Source organism: Eretmochelys imbricata, chromosome 2, assembly GCF_965152235.1.
Source record: "Eretmochelys imbricata isolate rEreImb1 chromosome 2, rEreImb1.hap1, whole genome shotgun sequence".
Lineage (NCBI taxonomy): Eukaryota > Metazoa > Chordata > Testudines > Cheloniidae > Eretmochelys > Eretmochelys imbricata.
Genome location: NC_135573.1, coordinates 87,090,036 through 87,111,510, shown reverse-complemented (window position 1 = coordinate 87,111,510; position 21,475 = coordinate 87,090,036). Strand labels below are relative to the sequence as shown.

Here is a 21,475-nt window from a genome sequence, read left to right as displayed (position 1 = left end):
AGATGCTTCTGGTTATCAGGGAATAAGGTACAGATTATCAAGGGGTGTGAAGTTTGGTTTAGGAACAGGTGGCGTAAGGAATACATAATCTGCAATCTCCCCGATTGAGGGTAAAAGGTTAATGGGTCAAAGTACAGACATTGAGATATGGGGGTATGTTGTTCATATAATGGCTATGTTCAGGTGTGGAGTATAACCAGTGGGTAGGATGATGAGGATGGATTTACCCTCATTTGGTGGGATTTAATGTTCAGTGAGTTTATGGTTCCAGTTCATATGGTCCAATGGAAAAGGTCTCTCTGTCCCTTTCTCGTAGTCGATGCATGGTGTCCAACCGGCTCACACCTCCTGGTACTGTCGGTGGCCGGGGATGTGTTCGATGTAGATGTCCCTGGACCATCGGATGGCGTCGGAGACCATAAGGCGCCCCATTGAGCCCTGCCTAGCGCTACACTATTTCACCCTCTCAGGAGCTCGGCAACCTTTCCGCACATGGAACTTACACCCCGCCCCCCAACTCAGCGTCTCTTGCTACCACAGCTACTGGTGGAGCAAACCAAAGAGAGGGGGGTTCCAGACGCAGTATTAGCTCGGAGAATCAATTCCCAAGCAACACTCGATCGGAGCTTCACGCCGGCGAGGCTTTGGAGTTTGGGTGCAAGGAACGTGCCCCTTTTACAGCCACCAGCACTGGCCCGCTCCCTCCCTTGAAGCCCAGGGCTCTCCAGTAGCCTCCCCTCTCGGAGAGGTTTGTGCCACGCCCTCTCTCCGCGCCTGGCTATGGAAGGCTCACTCGCTGTGCAGCGTGGGGGGGAGATAAGAAAGGGTGACAAGGGAAGGGGAGAGGTGGGCTTTCCTGGAGCGGGAGGGAAAAGCGTAAAAGAAGCATTTGCTCCCCAGGGCAAACACAGCCGCCTGAGGTACCGCCGCTGCTGCATGAGCCGGGGGGGGAGATGCCCTGCTGCTGCTCCTGCCGATGGCTGCTGCTGGCGTCTCTGCTGTGGGCGGCAGGGGAGTGCCAGCTTCGAGGTGAGAGCCCGGCAACCCCCAGCCTGGGAGATCAGAGCGCAGACCGGGGGGCGCTTGGCGGAAGCCGCTGAAGGGAACTTGTTGCACGCGGGGGCTGTTTGCGGTGGCTTTGGCCGGGCCACGCTTCCGCGGTGGCTGCGCCGCTGGCTTTCTGGGGGACGGGGGGCGGGACGGGCTCGGAATTGCTTTCTTGAATACTGTTCTGCAGCTCTGCTTCCAATATCCCGAAAATCGGAAGCTACCCCGGCCCCTAGGAGGGTTGGCCTCGGTTGGGGACGGAGCAATAAGGCTCCCCGCCAGGGTTTAGCGTGATCGGCTCCGGACTAAAATGCAACTTGCCCTTGTCTACACCCGCATCGTGAAATGTATCAGACTCGCACTTCGGAGCACACGGTGTTTGGCCTCGCCTAGAGTCCGACAGACCCGAAATGAGGGGCCTGAAGAAGAGCATGGTTCAGTGTCTCTTGTTTTCTCCTTCAGTCCTTGATCTCTCTCCCTCCCCATTCCCGTGAGCTTTGTCCTCTTCGCCCTTTTTCCCCATCGCCCCATCTCTCCCCAGCCTCTGTAAATCACAACCCCCGCCCCGGTAGCTCTTTTATCTCCTCATCTGCTGGCACTGGGGGTGGGGGCTGCCCGGCTTCGCTGCTGCCGTGGCAAAGGGGCCGCCCCGCGGCTTTGCAGCACCAAGGGGCTCTTTGAAGTGAGGCGCGATCCGAGGGCAAGGCGCCCTCCCTCCCTCCCTCCCCCGCAGCCGGGGCGACTCGCCCCCTCTCGGGACGGGCCATCGCGGGTTCCTGGAGCACTTTTTAAACTTCTGTTGGAAAGCCCGGCTGCTGCCCCATCCCCCTCGGAGCAGTGACACGCGGGCTGGGCGCTGGGAATGAATGGGGCGGACACTCTCTCCGCAAAGCCCGCTTTGCATTGTCTCCTAGGAGAGGCAGCCAGCCAGAACCAGGCTCCTCTCTCTCCCTGCCCCCCACTCGCCACTCGGCTGCTTGGGGCTGCGGGGGCTATTGTGAGCCTGCCTAGCCCGTCTTCCTCCCCCAGCCCCTGGGGCCCGCCTTTTCCCCTCCTCCCGCTCCGCCGGCTGGAAAGGGGACAGGGCAGCCGGCTCTGGGCTGCCAGTGAATCAGCCCGTGTCCCCTGGAAAGGATGGCCTTTAGCAAAGTCAGAGGCTCGGCTAGGCATTGCTGTTGCCGAGGGGAAGCGTTTAGGGGACCAAGCCGGTATACCAGGGTGGCTTTGCGATTATTAATTTATCATTACCTTTATAAGGAGCCTATCGTGGTATCTGGGAAACTACACACCCTTTAGATGAGGACACAAATACTTATGTGCCGCTGCTGTTGACTGGGTGGGTGCAGAGATTAACCACAGTGCTTTACTCCCCCGGGGTCTGAATTCCTTATAATTTTAGGCGTAATATTTGTCACTCCTATAATCCCCCTCCCCCCTTGAGCATCACTGCAGTCGATGTTTGTCAGATAAGACGCGGTCCCTGCCCCCAGGTACTCTTAGTTGGAGGAAGAGGGTCCGGCACAAACATTTCCTCACTTTTCCTGGTGTAAATCAGAAGTAGCTAACTCCATGTGTAAGTGGAGCTGAGCGCATAAGGGGAGGTCAAATATTAGCTGGCAGTGAAATAAGCTAGTGCTGGTCAATTTCAAAAATGGTTTTTGCAAGGATTCTTTAAAAAGCATTTTAATAGTGAATAACTCTGCCCAGAGTTGTAGTAGGTTTGGTTGCTTGTGGCATCTCCTTCTGTTACTTTTGAAGTGTTGCTTGGTAGGTCATGCCCAGAGGCTGCTGCCTGGTCTAGGTCCCATCCCAGAGGGAAGTAAGACCTATAGACTGTTTGCTTGCTTTGCCCTTCCCAAGAGTTGCAGCCTGCTTACTGCTTTGCCCAGCCCAGGGGGCCAATTCCCCAAGTGCAACTGCCTGCCCCAGCCAGGAGGTTGCAGGGCTCTAGACTATTTGCTTGCTTTGCCCTTCCCTGTTAGTGGTTGGAATCACTGCCTTTATGAAGGATGCATGCTGCTTTAGATCAATATTAAAGACTTTTTTTTAACATCTGGAGATCAATCTAGTCCCCAGTCCCAGTTTCCATCTCTTGATTAGACACTGGGGACCTTAATAGGAGAAAACTTAGCTGGAATAGTCTCTGCATCTCTACCGTGTCCCCTCATTGAGGAAAGTGACCAAAGGATCTTCCTATTCCTGATTCTCTTATCATGCCCTCACCTCAGCCCAGCCTTTGGCCTACCCCAAACTCATTTTGCCTTTTGTTGAGCTGGGAGAACATGGATCCCTCTCCATGATCTGTATTAGTTTTAACCCCCACACCCACCATCCCTTTACACATCAGAACTGCACTGGTTTTGCTGGCAGGGATCCTACAAATTCATGGTGGAAAGGGCCATTGTTCCCTAGTGACTAATGTTAAATGCTTTGGTAGTCCATGGGAGCAGGGTTTATTTACATAAACTAGACAATTGCTATATGAAGAATGAGGACTGAAGTCTTTTACACATGTAAATTGGAGTAATTATTCAGCATTATACTCTTAAGCTTACTGGAGTTATCTGTTAGAAGTCTTTGTTTTTCTAATAACTTTCTCATACTCTTTCTTTAGGTCTAAGCTCACCAGTGAAGATTTTTTTCCCCTTTAGAAAGTTAGAGAGAAAGTTACAGAGCCACTATTATTTCTCGAGTTCTGGGGACTGTTTTGAAATGGTGTTAGTTATGGACCAGAAACTCTCATCTGGGGCTTGATCCAGCTCCCAGTGAAGTGAGCGGCAAAACTCTGATTGATTTTAGTGGTCATAATTAAGTCTCTACTGAAGAAATTAATTAGAAATGCTGGCTACATGCTGGATATATGTAGGACTTAATTTTCCTAAATGAAATCAGTAAGCTGAAGTATGGCATTCAAGATAGACATATGTTGGCATCTGGAAGTTTACACATTGCAGATGTGTTTATTACCATGATTGTACATTCAAAACTTCTATTGCCTGAGTAAGGCATGCAGGATTGAGCCCAAATAGATGTTGTCAAATTCTGAATCCATGTATATGTGAGAGCATTGAGTAAATTTACCTGTACTTCTTTAGATGACCAGTCTATTTAAAAACAAACAAACCAGTACAAGGCAAGGCAAAATCTATAGCTATGTTATGGACATTTAGGTAGAATATATAAGTGCAATTCATGAGGACATTTAAAATGTCAAAGTCTTTCAGTATTAACTGCCATTTAAAGTATATTAGCATATAGTTTTAACAGCATAAACAGTAATAAAAATATTACACTTTTACAAGAGGGCAAGTAACTGTGAACGTGGAAACCCTAAGTTTCACACACACAAATTCTCAAGGGTCAGATTGCAAAAACTTCTGTAAATTAATGCAACGGGTATATTATTAATATTTCAAATAATGTTTTACACAGTAATCTGAAGACTTGCTGATTAAATGTATCTTGACTTTATGTTGGAGATTACACATTCCATCAAATTTGATTGTAGCTAAACCTCATCTTGTCAGTTTTATTTAGTGGTTACTGTACTCTTCTTTCTTTCGCTTGGTTGTTTCTGTGTTTCTTTTTCAAAGATTGGGTCAGAAAATCATTCTTTCCATTAGCTTACAGATTTCTTTGCATGTTGATGTGGATGATACCATTAAAGTGGTGAATATCAGAACCCATCTGGTGGATAATGGTCTTACAAAAGTTTAACATTCCATTATTTATCTCATGATACTAATCCAAAAAAATGCAAGGAATGTTATGGCAATACAAATGATTGTATTACTTTTGGAGAAAGTAAAAACAGCTGAAGTTCAGAATATCTATACTTTTTAATATCAAGGGAATCTTAAAACCTGGTTTGTTGCACTGCTGGAAAGGTTTGAAAGACTAGACCACAGTTGGTGCTGAGATCACAAAACAAAAATTAGCTTAGAATGCCCATGAAAATACCCTTGATAAAATTATCTCTTCAGCATTTCCTGCTTTTCAGTACATGTCTGCATATTTCCTGACAGCAAATCAGGAAACTATAGAATACAATAGTTGTGTTGGTTTGTCAGAAGATTCTATTGTTTCCTGTGTAAAAAAGAAACACAGCATGGTAAAGAAAATTCTGTGGTATAGTCTTTCAATCAGTAATCTAAACACTGTTATGTGTAAATTTGAAAGGTTTCTTCCATATAAGATGGATATTTTACATACACATTAAATTTATTAGGTATTTTGATAGCATATCTATCCTAATTTTTCCTCTTGGTTATTGAATGGCAAACACTGATTATAGAGACAAGGTGGGTGAGGTAATATCTTTTATTAGACCAGCTGCTGTTGGTGAGAGAGATAAGGTTTCAAGCTCTTACCAACAGAAGTTGGTCCAATATAGTATGTTACCTCACCCACCTTGTCTCTCTAATATCCTGGGATCAACATTGCTACAACAACACTGCATACAAACATTGATTAGGTAATTAATGGACCTAATTCTTTTTATTGAATTGGATTTCCCACTACTTGTCAAACTGTTGTAGTGTTACTTCTGTAGATTCAACACCCAATCTCTCAATAAAGAAAGCAGCTTTTTTATAGGCAGGTAGCAGTGGTGACTTCCAAAGTGATTACATTGTAGATAGCAGCTTTATTCAGCTGCATGTCAGTGGGTCATACCTCAACTCATTTTTATGAGTCAGAGTGTGTTGCAGTAACCTTGCTGTCCATGGACCTGGGAATTTGGAATCAGTAATTTAGGCCTTTTCTCCATTCACAATCATCTGTGCCAAATGAGGGAAGTCTCTGTATGCTATCTAGCACACACGTATAGGCACATACTCTTCCTTGTGCATAACCACATGCTACTCAAATGCATGTTTTATCTGATGACAGGGTCACTTTCAGACCTTCACAAAATTGTGAATTCTATGTTTTAATTTGGAATTAATTGAAACCAACTTTTGTAACACTTTCAAAAAAGTCAATTTGAACTTTCAAGATGTGCTGGACAATATGTCCCTAAATATTGCATGGTGCAGAATGAAAAAGCATGTCATAAGAATTTAGGAATTGCTATACTGGCTCAAACTAGTAATCCTTCTAATCTCGTATTTTGTTTCCAGCAGTGGTAAGTACCAGATGTTTCACAAGCAGGTATAAGAAACCTTGTGTTATGTGATGATGGACTCCTAGGGAAAGTTTCTTTCTGAATGCCAGTAGTTGGCTTATGCTCTCCAACAGGAGAAATTATATCTCTTCCAATGCTCTTGTTTATTTTTTAACATTTATTATTGTAACTCTAGATATGGGAATTCTGGATATGCTTTTATCCATATAAATATCATATACTTTTAAAAATCCTGTTAAGATAATATTAAAAGAAGCTGTAAATCCCTTGACATCTGGAAAAGAAACTGAGTGCTCTGTTTCAATCTATATGGGAATCTCAGAAAGGCAGTAGTGCAAGCAAACTGCAGTTAAGAACAGTGAAATGATGAGCTAAAAAGGTGCGATAAGTCAGGGACAGAATGACAGGTTTCAGAGTAGCAGCCGTGTTAGTTCTGTATTCGCAAAAAGAAAAGGAGTACTTGTGGCACCTTAGAGACTAAGCAATTTATTTGAGTTAATCGATGTTCCATGATAAGACTGAAAACCCATGTATCTTCTTACAATAAAAAACAGTTGGGCAGAAGTATCTGATGTACAGCAGTCTACAATGCTCAGTGCCCCTCATTATCACTGGTCTCGGAGCGTCAAGTACAAACCGGGACCCTCTACCACTGTGTGTGTGTGTGTGTGTGTGTGCGTGCATCTGTGAGAAAGAGGGCCACAACAGCAACCTCAAGTTCTGGTGTTAAGGGCTGTGCACTTTCTTTTACAGAAAATGGGCAGGTAAGGCCTTTGTATAGTGAGCTTTTTAGTCGTGCATACTACACAAGTCCCACTTTAATCTGCCTACCTATCAGGTAGTCTGATGTAGTGCTGCTTCACTGTACTGTACATCCCTTAGGAATGTTGCCTCCATGTGTGCAATAAAAATATATGGCCCATAGACTGATATTAAGCAGCATTCTAATATTTTGGGATGAAAAAGAGCACTGGTTTGTAAATCTCAATTAACTGCCAATTTTTATCACTCAGATGTTCAGTTTAGGGGGGAAAAGAATCAGGAGATACATCAGCTATCCACGGTGACTGAAATAGAACAAGATACACTCCTGGATGAGAAACTTTCTAAAATAGAACATTAAATGCGAGCCCTAATCAGTGTATCCTTAAATGTCAAATTTTGCTCATATTATTTCTTTTACATTTTCCTTCTATTTTATTTTAAAAGAAAGCCAAAGCTAAAGAGCAACATGGTCTTTGTTCTACCCACAGAGTACAAAGGTATGTGAAGGAGAAAAATCTTGTGAATGCATTCTAAGTAGGCTGAAGATTAAGATAAAAACCCACTTATCTGCCATAAATATTTTTTTTCATGCCCTAAAGGCTGAAAAGTGTATCTCCTGTAAATTATCAGCATATCTTGATTAGTTGTTGGTATTTACAGCACTTTCACACAAACCAAGGATCTTTAGACAGAGCCTGTCTCCTTTTTTCTATGTCTTTGTTTATAAAGGGATAAAAGGCTGAGTCATTCCATGCTGAGATGGCCTTCCTGATGGGACAAAGAACTATAGTATCTATAGAAAGAAAAGGAGTACTTGTGGCACCTTAGAGACTAACAAATTTATTTGAGCATAAGCTTTCGTGAGCTACAGCTCACTTCATCGGAATGCATCCGATGAAGTGGGCTGTAGCTCACGAAAGCTTATGCTCAAATAAATGTATTAGTCTCTAAGGTGCCACAAGTACTCCTTTTCTTTCTGTGAATACAGACTAACATGGCTGCTACTCTGAAACCTGTCATTACGTATACTATCTATGTTAGAGAGAAGCTCTGCAAAATGAGAGAGCCTAGTTCTTCTTTGATTTAGAAGATTTTTCATTAGTTTATAGTAACCTGTAGCACAGTTGCGTGAATACTCTCAAACTGTGTGTGTTTGAGGTCCATTAGTGATCACCTTACATCTTACTTTAGCGGCTCATGCGGCGCCTCAGGGTCTCGGACACCATCTGATGGTCCAGGGACATCTACATTGAACACCTTCCCGGCGACCGACAGTACCAGGAGGTGTGAGCTGGTATGATATCGTGCACCAACTATGGGAAAGGGACTGAGAGACTTTTTCCATTGGACCATATGAACTGGAACCATAAACTCACTGAACGTTAAATCCCACCAAATGAGGGTAAATCCATCCTCATCATCGTATCCACTCATTATACTCCACACTTGAAAATAGCCATTATATGAACAACATACCCCTATATCTCAATGTCTGTACTTTGACCCGTTAAACTTTTACCCCCAATTGGGGAGATTGCAGATTATGTATTCCTTACGCCACCCGTTCCTAAACCGAATTTCGCACCCCTTGATCCCTCATAACCAGAAACTTCTATGCTTAAACTCTGTACCGTTTTCTTTTTACTTCAACATCATCTTAATAAAATTACATCAGTAAGCAATTCTCTACTTTTGTGAGCTGCCCTAGAATGCTGATACATGCAGGTACCATAGAATGGGCACTGAATTTTGGTCTTTTAATTTCCAGTTCTTTTCAGTGGGACTATTTATGGGGTACTAGTTCATATTATAAAGAGCAGGCAGATCTGTCTTAGTGTATAATGACTAATGCTCCTGCTACAGTAATTACTTCTACTATTTCTTTTTAATTAAATGTTGTATTTGTATGCTTTTGCAATAATGTTGCTCTGTTGAGAAAAAAATGGCATATTTCCACTTAAATCAAAGTTCATGATACATTATTGTCAGGCATTAAAAATAAGTATGAATGTAAAATATTACAGGAATTAGATTTAGGAAATTAGAATTAGGAAATAGATTTATTTTATAGTTAAATTGATTACACTTAAAATTTTACATGAAAACCAGAAGCCATGTAGGAGCATAGCTATGTTGATATAATACCATCAAAACATAAGCCTTCAACCCCCCCTTTGCAAATGGGTAGATGCAGAAAATGTAGGGGCCAATCCCTCTATAAGATTTTGTTTTTCCCATGAGGAGCCCCCAGTGTGTGGGCAGACCCCTATAATTTTTTTCCTGTTTGCCCCTGACAGGACAATGTGGGTAGGTCTCTCTGAGTCATGGTTTTTATCAAAGGAGAAGATGATCTGGTTTTTATAGTATTTCCTGTAAAACCCTGCTGGTTTAATCTCTGCTTGATTCGATGAGACTTTTCTATAAGTGCATGCACACTGACTCATTCTGTCTTTACCCACTTTCACTCCTGGCCTAAGCCTTCCAAGAGTGGCAAAAGCCTATAAGACATCCACAGAGGACACCTACTGAGTTGAGGAAAAAGGAGCATGCCACAGAGTTGATATTTCTATTTCCCTTCTATGCTTCTCCCAACAGCCATGTTCCGTATTGGTTCTGCTACTTTCTTCTTAGACTCAGACTTTAAGGTCAGAAGGGACCATTATGATCGTCTAGTCTGACCTCCTGCACAACGCAGGCCACAGAATCTCACCTACCCACTCCTGTAACAAAACTCGAACCTATGTCTGAGCTATTGAAGTCCTCAAATTGTGGTTTAAAGACTTCACGGTTCAGAGAATCCTCCAGCAAGTGACCTGTGCCCCACGCTGCAGAGGAAGGCAAAAAACCCCTTCCTCTGCCGATCTGTCCTGGAGGAAAATTCCTTCCCGACCCCAATATGGCGATCAGCTAAACCCTGAGCATGTGGGCAAGACTCACCAGCAGACACCCAGGAAAGAATTGTCTGTAGTAACTCAGATCCCAACCCATTTAACATTCCATCACAGGCCATTGGGCATATCTACTGCTAATAGTTGAAGATCAATTAATTGCCAAAATTAGGCTCTCCCATCATATCATCCCTTCCATAAAATTTATCAAGCTTAGTCTTGAAGCCAGATATGTCTTTTGCCCCCACTGCTTCACTTGGAAGGACTTCACTCCTCTGATGGTTAGAAACCTTCATCTAATTTCAAGTCTAAACTTCCTGATGGCCAGGTTATATCCATTTGTTCTTGTGTTCACATTGGTACTGAGCTTAAATAATTCTTCTCCCTCTGTGGTATTTATCCCTCTGATATATTTATAGAGTGCAATCATATCTCCCCATAGCCGCCTTCTGGTTAGGCTAAACAAGCCAAGCTCTTTGAGTCTCCTTTCATAAGACAGGTTTTGATTCCTTGGATCATCCTAGTAGCCCTTCTCTGAACCTGTTCCAGTCTGAATTCATCTTTCTTAAATATGGGAGACCAGAACTGCACATAATATTCCAGATGAGATCTCACCAGTGCCTTGTATAATGGTACTAACGCCTCCTTATCCCTACTGGAAATACCTCGCCTGATGCATCTCAAGACCGCATTAGCTCTTTTCACTGCCATATCACATTGGCGGCTCATAGTCATCCTGTGATCAACCAATACTGCGAGATCCTTCTCCTTCTCTGTTACTTCCAAGTGATGCGTCCTCAGTTTATAACAAAAATTCTTGTTATTAATCCCTAAATGCATGACCTTGCACTTTTCACTATTAAATTTCATCCTATTACTATTACTTCAGTTTACAAGGTCATCCAGATCTTCCTGTATGATATCCTGGTCCTTCTCTGTATTGGCAGTACCTCTTTGAGTCATCCACAAACTTTATTAGCACATTCCCGCTTTTTGTGCCAAGGTCAGTAATAAAAAGATTGGTCCCAAAACTGATCCCTGAGGAACTCCACTAGTAACCTCCTTCCAGCCTGACAGTTCACCTTTCAGTGTGACCTGTTGTAGTCTCCCCTTTAACCAGTTCCTTATCCACCTTTCAATTTTCATATTGATCCCCATCTTTTCCAGTTTAGCTACTAATTCCCCATGTGGAACCGTATCAAATGCCTTACTGAAATTGACATAAATTAGATCCATTGCGTTTCCTTTGTCTAAAAAGTCTGTTACCTTCTCAAAGAAGGAGATCAGGTTGGTTTGACATGATCTACCTTTTGTAAAGCCATGTTATATTTTGTCCCAATTACCATTGACCTCAATGTCCTTAACTACTTTCTCCTTCAACATTTTTTCCAAGATCTTGCATACTACAGATGTCAAACTAACAGGCCTGTAGTTACCCGGATCTCTTTTTTTCCCTTTCTTAAAAATAGGAACTATGTTAGCAATTCTGCAGTCATTCGGTCCAACCCTTGAGTTTACAGATTCATTAACAATTTTTGCTAATGGGCTTGCAATTTCATGTGCCAATTCCTTTAATATTCTTGGATGAAAATTATCTGGGCCCCCCGATTTAGTCCCATTAAGCTGTTCAAGTTTGGCTTCTACTTTGGATGTGGTAATATATACCTCCATATCCTCCTTCCTATTTGTCATCCTACCATTATCCCTAAGCTCCTCGTTAGCCTCATTAAAGAGTGAGGCAAAGTATTTGTTTAAATATTGGACCGTTCCTAGATTATCCTTAACATCCACTTCATCCTCAGAGTTTAGCGGTCCCACTTCTTCTTTCTTTGTTTTCTTCTTATTTATATGGCTATAGAACCTTTTACTATTGGTTTTAATTCCCTTTGCAAGGTCCAACTCCACATGGCTTTTGGCCTTTCTCACTTTATCCCTACAAGTTCTGACCTCAATAAGGTAGCTTTCCTTGCTAATCCCTCCCATCTTCCACACGTTGTAGGCTTTCTGCTTTTTCTTAATCACCTCTCTGAGATGCTTGCTCATCCAGTTTGGTCTACAACTCCTATCTATGAATTTTTCCCCCTTTCTTGGGATGCAGGCTTCTCATAGTTTCTGCAACTTTGACTTGAAGTAATTCCAGGCCTCCGCCTTTAGATCTGCAAGTTCTTCAGTCCAATCCACTTCCTGAACTAATTTCCTTAATTTATTAATGTTAGTTCTTTTGAAATCAAAAACCTTAGTCACAGATCTATTTTTGTTTATCCTTCCATTTAGTTTGAACTGAATTAGCTCATGATCGCTCGAACCAAGCTTGTCCCCTACAGCCATTTCTTCTATGAGGTCCTCACTACTCACCAAAACCAAATCTAAAATGGCATCCCCTCTTGTTGATTCAGCAACTACTTGGTGAAGGAATCCATCAGTTATCACATCCAGGAAAATCTGAATCCTATTATTATTACTAGCACTTGCCCTCCAGTCTATATCTGAGAAGTTAAAGTCTCCCATGATCACACAATTCCCATTAGTATTTACTTCATTAAAAACATTAAAGAGGTCTCATATCCAGATTGGATCCCGGCGGTCTATAGCACACCCCAATCACTATCCCAGGGGAGGTTCTAGTAGCTTTCTTCCCCAATGTGATTTTTGCCCGGACAGACTCTGTCTTATCCATTCCATCACTTATTTCTTTACAGTCTACCTCATCATTGATATACAATGCTACTCCACCACCTTTGCCTTTATTTCTGTCTTTCCTAAACATCACATGCTCTTCAATACCTGTAGTTCAGTCATGTCTACCATTCCACCATGTTTCTGTTATCCCTATAATGTCTGGTTTCACTTTCTGCACCAGTAGCTCTAGTTCCTCCATTTTGTTATCTAGGCTCCTCGCATTGGTGTACAAACATCTTAATTTTTGCTGTTTGGCCTCACTCACATTCTTTACCCAATTAGGCACAGACATTCTACTGCCAGTATCACCTATTACACTGGTATGTACACTGCCCTTCCTCCTTATGTCCATTCTGCTACCCACGGCTGTATCCTTTTTTACTTTGTTTTCTTCCCTCTCAATGTTAAAATCCGGCATGGAGATTACCTGGACATCTCCCAACCATCTCCCCCAGATTCCTAGTTTAAAGCTCTCTTGATCAGTTATGCCATCCTAGAAGTCTATTTCCCTCCTTACTCAGGTGAAGTCCATCCCAAGAGAACAGTCCTCTGTCCATGAATGCTTCCCAGTGGCCATACATCCCAGCCAGGCATATTCTCCCTTGATACGTTCCAGCGAGAATCCAGCCGTATCATTTGTTCCCACATGAAGGACAATCAGTGGATTCTTTCCCGCTCCCGTTAGGATCCTCTTCAGCCTCAGGTCCACGTCTTGTATCTTAGCACCTGGCAGACAGCACACCCTTCTGTTCTCTGGATCAGCTCTTGTTACAGGCCTGTTGTTCCTCTCAGCCTGTCATTCCTCTCAGGAGTCCCCAGTCACGTAGACATGCCTTTTCCTGGTGGTGGTGCGGTTCTCCAGTCTATCTCCTGTTCCCTCTGGCTGCAAGTCCTCTCGATTCCGATTGTCCCTTGCAATCCTCTGCAGCCCATCCTGTATCCTCCTAGGGCTCATATTTGGTGTTATCTCCATTGACTCTTGCCCTGTTCCGATAAGACTAGCTGCTCTTCTCTTCTTCCTTGCCCTCTCACCTTCAGTGACCACCTGCTGTGCCCCTTCTTCATTTTCCAACTCCGCAAACCTGTTCCTGAGCTCTGTTTCTCCTTCACTAGCCCGTCTTTTCCTCTGCCTGGTTCTCTTAGTCACATGCTTCCACTGTCCACTTTCCTCACCCAGCAGTCTCCCCTCAGAGTTCTTCGGTTCTGCTTCCATCTGCAAGTCTGAGCTTTTCCCTTCAGTCTCCTTATGTCTTTGCTCCATCATCCGCTCGAACCCCCTTCTAAACTCAACCAGAGTCTCCACCTGCATCTCCAATCTTCGGATCTTTTCTTCCATCACCTCTATCAGGCGGCACTTCATGCAGATGGAACTCTTTTCAGGAACCCCCTCCAGGATCATGTACATGCCTCAGCTTCTACATCCAGTCATCTTCATTGTGTCTTCCACTACTTGGGTCACTCCCACTGCTGCCTCTGTATTTGTCATCATCTTCTCACCCAAGTCCTGTTAGTAAATACCTTCTCCTCCAACAGAACTCCCTCTCAAACTCCTCCGTTTACAGCTCTGTTTGCTGGCTCCTGTGCCGCTGCAGCTGTCTGTCTGTCATTCTGTCTTTACCCAGTTTCACTCCTGGCCTAAGCCGAGTGGCAAAAGCCTGTAAGACACCCACAGAGGACACCTACTGAGTTGAGGAAAAAGGAGCATGCCACAGAGTTGATATTTCTATTCCCCTTCTGTGCTTCCCCCAACAGCCATGTTCCATATTGGTTCTGCTACTTTCTTCTTGTGCAGACAGTGGGTAGAACTGAGTTTCTGCAGTGGTTTTATGAGCTTTAACATATTAAGATTTTTTTAATGGTTTATTAAACAGTAAAGGTCCTTGTCAAGGACATTCCCTGACCACTTTCCGGTAAATTCAATTAAAGCTTTGTGTTTGAAGACAGTTTTACAAATATAAGATATATCATTTTGTTGAGCTCTTTCATTGTTCTGCGAGACCCAGCCCACCTTTTGGTTCCCACATGAGAAGTCATCATAGTTAAGCAACTGCCTTCCTGAAATGAAGGCTTTATTTCCCCCTCAATTCTGTCTTTGTTTTTACTGTTAGCTGTAAGTGACCTTGGAGATAGACTCTAGAGGATGCAGAGAATGTGTGTCTATCGTATTTGTTTAAGCTTTTCTTTGCTATCAGTCTGCAGTGATTTAGGCTGGCGTGGTGGGAAGGAAAGGGGACGAGAAGAGAGAGTCTCCCGTGGTCAGTGTATCCAGTTAATAAATTGAAAAGGCCTTTTCTCAGAGGTTGAATGAAATTGTCTTCATCTCTAAAAGCTTTGAGTGGCCTGTGGATTTTTTATTTTATATAGGGTACTAACTGTATCAGCACCTTTATCAAACATTGTACTAATATATAGATCCCTTGGGTCCGATTCACCACTGCATTAACCTCCTTTTACTCCCTGTGCAACTACATTGCACTTACAACAGTGTAAAACTGGAGTAATTAAGAAATGAATTGAGCTTTTAGTCTTCATATATTGAAATTAGGTGTTCCCTGTATCCTACTTCTTTTCTCTAATGCTGAGAAAATGACAGTGATTTTAGGAACTGGGAGATATTCTGCATAAATTAGAAGCACACATTTAAAAATATACAGTGTTGGAGACTTACCAGTTGTTTCATCCAGTAGTTTCATTTTGTTTGAAGAAGTCTAGACAATATATTAATAAGTCTACTGTTATCCAGTGCTTCAGTAACTGACAGAATGGTGGCTACTAGAGAACAGATATAATGAAGTTTGCAAAGCACAAAGTGTGAAGTATTGCATATTTTTGTTCCTTTTCTTAAAAGAAAAAAGTCCTATCAGACCTTACAGTTCCTATTTTATTACTCACCTTAGAAGATGCAGCCCAATGACTTATACTTGAAATTTCACCAGTGCCAAAAGACATTTAAGAATAATTTCACTGTAGAGTTAATTCCATAAAGACTTCAAGGGGTCTGGTTTTTGAATTGTGATTGATCTGTATAACACAAGTCAGACACTGGATGGAAAAAAATACAGATTTCCTGAAAAAGGAAAATCTTGGGTGAAGAATGTTTCAATTTTTCCAAAGTATATTAGTTTGTTAATATGACACATTAGGAAAATATGTGTGACGTTTTAAAAATATAAAGACAGATGAAGAGTAGTATAGAAGATCAGCATAATTCAAAAGAGCTTCCATACTTTAGATTTGATCATTAACAAATTTTGTCGTTGGACTGTACAAGTAATTGACTTAATGGGCAAAATCCTGGCTCTAATGACATCAATGGAAAAAGTCCCATTGACTTCTCTGGGACAGGAATTCACCCAAGGAACATAAATGCAGATAAAATTAACATGAAAAGTTTTAATGTTCCCTTTAGATTTATACTGTTGGAGATTTTAGTTTATTTACATTTATGAAAGCCTCCATGCAGAGTTCTGGGGATTGTGCCACAGCTGAAAACATAATTCAACAGATCAAATAAACATTTTAAAAGACCTGTGTGTAAATCAGCCGTTGGCCTTTTCATTGTGATGGAATTGCCCAGGAGTCCAGCTCTTTCAGGAATAATTGGCATGGAGCTGTTTGATTTTAAGTTTTTCTGTACTAGTCAATGGGCCTGAATATGAACTCATTTACACATTTACTCATTAAATCAGGACTTACTTAATGGAATGACATTGGTACAAAGACAGAATTAGGCTCACTTCTGGTTTTATATGACTGTACTTTCATTGACTTCAGTAGAGTTACTACAGATTTGCACTAGTGTACGTGTATCAAGACAAAAATTACTTGACCTGAGGTAGTTAGTGAGCATTAAACAACAGTAGTGGACCATTATTTGTGCTTCTTTACTGACATATACATTATGGCAGCCCAGTGGTGGAAATTCTACCATTCTTGTGTTAGCAATTGGTTTGTGTGAAGTGTAAAGTATTTTGTTCATGGAAAAACTTACTAATATAAAACATGGAAAAATAACATACTTTGCTATCTGGCTTTCTCTTGTTAACTCTCCTTATTTTAATATATAAGAAGCTGATACACCTAGTTTATCTCTTGTACCAGACTGTAACATTTAGAAATTAACCTGTTCTCCTCATAACTCTTATTGTCACTCACTTGTTTCTATTGTATTCTTTAGCTGTAAGTGTAATGCTATGTGGAGTTTTTTCTTTACTGTGAGTTGTATGTGTGTGTATACACACGAGCGCACACACACACACACACAGTATTCGTCTTTTAAAGACAAAATGTAATACATTTAATTGTACTGTATCCTAATGTCTCTAGTGATCATGCTGTTTCTGCTTAACAGGATTAGAAGAGCTAGATGAGGGAAGTTTAAAATGGAGGTTGTTTGAGTTGTGTTAGGATATACAGAAAACCTGGTTTAAATCAGAGTTGTGAAATCTATGCTGTTTAAAATTCTAGGATTCCATTCATTTGCCTATGCTGATTGCAAACTGCCTATCATATTACCACTATCTGAAAATACTTTTCAAAGAACATTGAAGAGCCCAGTCTCTAAGGTGCCACAAGTACTCCTTTTCTTTTTTTAAACCAGTGTAACTCTGTTGACTTCAGGGGAGTTACTCTGGGTTTGCCAATCTGTAATTACTGAATAATTGTTCATATCTTCCTCCACCCCCACTCCACTAAATAAATAAATAAATATAAACCACTAAGTCCACGATTCAGTAAAGTACTTAGGCACATAACCTAGATTTAAGCATATGTAGGCTTGTGGACTTTAGTGGGACAATTTATGTGCTTAATTTAAAGAGTAAGAAATATTTTTTAAAATCACTTGAAATCTAATAAGCCTGTGCCTGTTAATGGGTTAGTGAAAATATCAGTATTCCATCATGCTTTGTGACAAAAAATGAAATATTTTTATCAAAAGTTATGAATGTAAATTTTTAGAGCCATTAGAGTTTGACAAAGAACTGTTAATCTCTTAGCCAGAAAATGCAAAAAATACTAATTCAAAAATCTGAGTAACGTGTAGGTGCTTGGAAATAAACACTCATGATTTTTATCAAGATTCATAAAAATCAAAATCTGAATCTTTTCAAGCCTAATCATAGTTTGTCTTATTTGAAGTATGCTTATAGTGTGCCTGCCAATAGCCTACTGAATGAGTCTGTCACTGCCAAAGGCACATTTGGGTCAAATTAATCCCCGGTGACTTCAGAGTGATTACACCAGGGATGACTTTGGTCTCCTGTATATTGCATCAGAATTGTAATGAGAGAAAATGATTATTCTATGCAGTGTATTGTGCAGATTTCCTGTGATGTTTTCTAGAGGCACAACAGGCCATTCTCTAACCACTAGTGATCAGAAGTAGGTCTTGATGGGAGCAAATTGCCCTACATCTACATGCTGGGGGGTTTCTTGGGCTTTTCTCTGAGTCAACTGTCCACTGTCAGAAACAGACACTGGATTAGATGTTTGTCAGTGTTCCCTCCCCACTCTGAACTCTAGGGTACAGATGTGGGGATCCGCATGAAAGCCCCCTAAGCTTATTTCTACGAGCTTAGGTTAAAAACTTCCCCAAGGCACAAATCCTTTGTGCTTGGATGGTATGCTGCCACCACCAAGTGATTTCGACAAAGAATCAGGGAAAGGACCACCTGGAATTCTAATTCCCCCAAATTATCCCCCCAAGCCCTACACCCCCTTCCAGAGAAGGCTTGAGAATAATATACCAGCCAAATAGGTAAACCAGATTCTTAAAAAACAGAACTTTATTATAAAGAAAAAAAAATAAAAGAAGCACCTCTGTAAAATCAGGATGGAAGGTAACTTTACAGGGTTATCAGATTCAAAACACAGAGGATTCCCCTCTAGGCAAAACTTTAAAGTTACAGAAAACAGGGATAAACCTCCCTCTTAGCACAGAGAAAATTCACAAGTTGAAAACAAAAGGTAATCTAACACACCCTGCCTTATTTACTTACTCTTTTTGCAATATTGAGACTCACTTTAGAACGGTTTATTGGAGAAGGAGTTTTCTGACCTGATGCTTCTCTGCTTCCCAAGAGAACACAAAAACAAAGAGCACAAACAAAGCCTCCCTCCCCCGCCCAGATTTGAAAGTATCTTCTTTCCCCATTGGTACTTTTGGTCAGGTGCCAACCAGGTTATTTGAGCTTCTTAACCCCTTATAGGTAAGGAGGAATTCTAGGCTACCCTTAGCTGTATGGTTATGACAATGTTCTACAGGTGTGATCCACTACCACAATTCCTATGCGAGACTTGTTTCAGTTTCTCTTTTTTTTCAGTCAAAATCTATTGGTGAAAGCTGGACTTGTTTACTTGGTAGTTCAGAAGACAGAAATCTCAATGAATAATATTTTACATATCACATTCTCCTATCCTTCTCCCCACAAAGAGAAACTTTAAATGGAGAGTGTTTATTATTGTGCCTTTCTGTGTGGAAAAGAAGCCTACTCACCCAGCACTCAAACAGGAATTTTTTGATTTTTAAAAGTAGAGGTTTGGGTCAGTGGATGAATGGTGAACTTTAAGCCAAGCTGTATTATGATTAAAGGGTGAATAGACCCCAAGTCCCTGGAAGTGGCACAGTAGTATCTGATTTTAAGGGAGTAACTAAGTAACACATAGCAACTGATGCAACATGTGACATTTGATGACAATCTTTGTGGGTAAAGTTGTATATCCTGTACTTTGGTAGGGAGGAAGCGTTGATCTAGTGACAGGGAAGGGATTAGAGGGCTTCATCAGTGATGTAAAGATGACCCCCAGAATGATGTAGTGGACTGTAATCCCCCTGTCTGAGAGAAAAGCAGTTTGGAATATGACCAAACAAAGAAGAAATTCAGTGTACCATAGAGCAGGAATTGATATTTTCCTCCTATTAAACATGTGTAACCTTAAGGGTACTGTTCAGTCCTTGATGAGCCTACCTGAAACTTCTGAAACTTAATGACGCAATTCTTCAGGCCTTTCCTTATGCAAGTAGTCCATTTCCCACATGAAGTAAGCAAGGCTGCTTGGATGACTAAGGGTTTGCAGGATCCAGTCCAAAGTGTGTTTTATCTTTTTTTTTTTTTTTTTAATTTTTTTAAATATGATAGCATCACAGTAGTGTTGCTGTAGTTTAAGTGAAAGACAAATCCCTGTCTTCAGGCTATCACAAGTTTCTAAAAAAATTATCGTTTGGTCTGAAGTGCCTCATGCTTGTTCTCAGGACAAAGGCAAACTACTTTTGGAGCTTTGATTAAAATTCCATGTGGCTGTCTGAGTTATTTGAGCTTTGGTGGGGGATAGGGAGGAGCAGTCTTCCATGCTTTTTTAATTTGAAAGATTTCCCAGATTTTTTTCCCCTTTATTTTTTTGGCCCTAAAATCCAAAATCGCTTAATATTTATCCTTGCTGGGAAGTTTGTCCTGCATGAAGACAGGTGCCTTCGATGTATGAAGTTAAGTGTTTGAAATCGCTATACAAAAAATGTTCACAAAGTGACTTGTAACTATATTTTTTTAAATGTACAGAGATGCCGAGCTCTCTCTATATGCACAAGAGCATGTGCAATTAATTTATGTAACTCCAGCAGGAACTAAACCAGTATACAATTCTACTTTAAAGTAAAGTGCGAAAATGTAAATGTACATTTTATTTTGGAAACTTAGCCATTTTCCTGCTCTTCTCTAGTCACTGTTGTTTTAAGAAAATAGGAGAAAATAGTTGAGCAAAAAAGGGGCAGGACATATTTTACTTTCTACAACCAAGAACAGAAGGAGGCTATGTGTAATATATATGCTAACTGGTACCTTTGAAAAACAATTCACGGGCATGATTTGTGGTGTCCTACTCTCTTGCTTTTTGCCCAATTATTAGCTTCTTTCTAAGAGGGGAGATTTTGACATCAAAGATAAGGGAATGATGCAGTGATTTCATATACTATTTTATTTTATTTTACAGTTCTCTGGGCCAGGTCCTGAGCTGTGCCCATTTATACCCACTGAGGCTCTTGTCCTCTGTCTCAGCGCTTATACAGACTTGCTGCTGCTTGAAGGAAAACTTTATTCTTCTTGTACATCTGTAGAGAACATATTTCAAAATACACCGAGCTACAAGTTGATTTATCGTTTTATAGCGTCATGCAGAGACACTACCACTTGAAACAGTTACTGATTCTTATGAGATTTTCCACTTATTTTAAAACTGAAATTTAATTTACACTGATTATTTAGTGTCGTGTTCTCGAAAGTAGTAAGTTGAAATTAGAAAAGTTCAAAATATTGTATACACAAAATATGCATTTACATTGTTACGTATGACTGTTTAATAACTCGTTTACATGAATCTGATAAAGAACATTACATGTTTTATGATCCCTCTGAAGTACTATCACTTTTTGTCAGCCCTGAGTTCTCCTCCCAGGGAGATGCCAATAGGTTTGGGGGTTACAAATACCTTCCCGTTCCTTATGGATAAATGAGAGGAGATATCCCGATTTTTTTTTTTTAACCCTGTGGTAATATGGAGTAACGGTACAGGAGAGGTTGGAAACTACTACTTTAAACCTTTAAAATTCTTGTCAAAACTCTTGTTTTCAAGTCTTTGTGGTCCTTATTTCTGTGTGTTTGCAGAATCAGGCATAGAGAGGGAGATTTGCATCGACTTCAGTAGAAACAGGTTCAAGCACAGACTGTTGTACCAATAAAATAAAAGCCAGCAGGATCTTATTAAAGGGAAAAAGGCAAAATACCACATTTACTGTGAATACAGAAAGAATCATAGTAAGCAGTTAGTTATAGTTATAACATTCCATTCAATCTCATATTTATTCACACACACACACACACACACACGTTCTGCAAGGTTGTTTTCATAGTTACCAGCCTTAGAGTTGCTCATGCCAAGCCACTGGCCAGGTGGCCTGGACATGAGGAGGGAGCAGGGC

The 21,475-nt window shown here is 41.2% G+C and overlaps 1 protein-coding gene across 1 annotated transcript in view; it reads left to right on the top strand.

Annotated features, from left to right (window-relative positions):
- The first annotated feature begins 780 nt into the window (after window positions 1-780).
- Window positions 781-21,475, top strand: part of LAMA1 (laminin subunit alpha 1) — a 155,796-nt gene continuing 135,101 nt past the window's right edge. Inside the window, 2 exon segments of the mRNA XM_077809059.1 lie at window positions 781-945; window positions 948-1,029. Coding sequence (XP_077665185.1) covers window positions 781-945; window positions 948-1,029 — 247 coding nt within the window.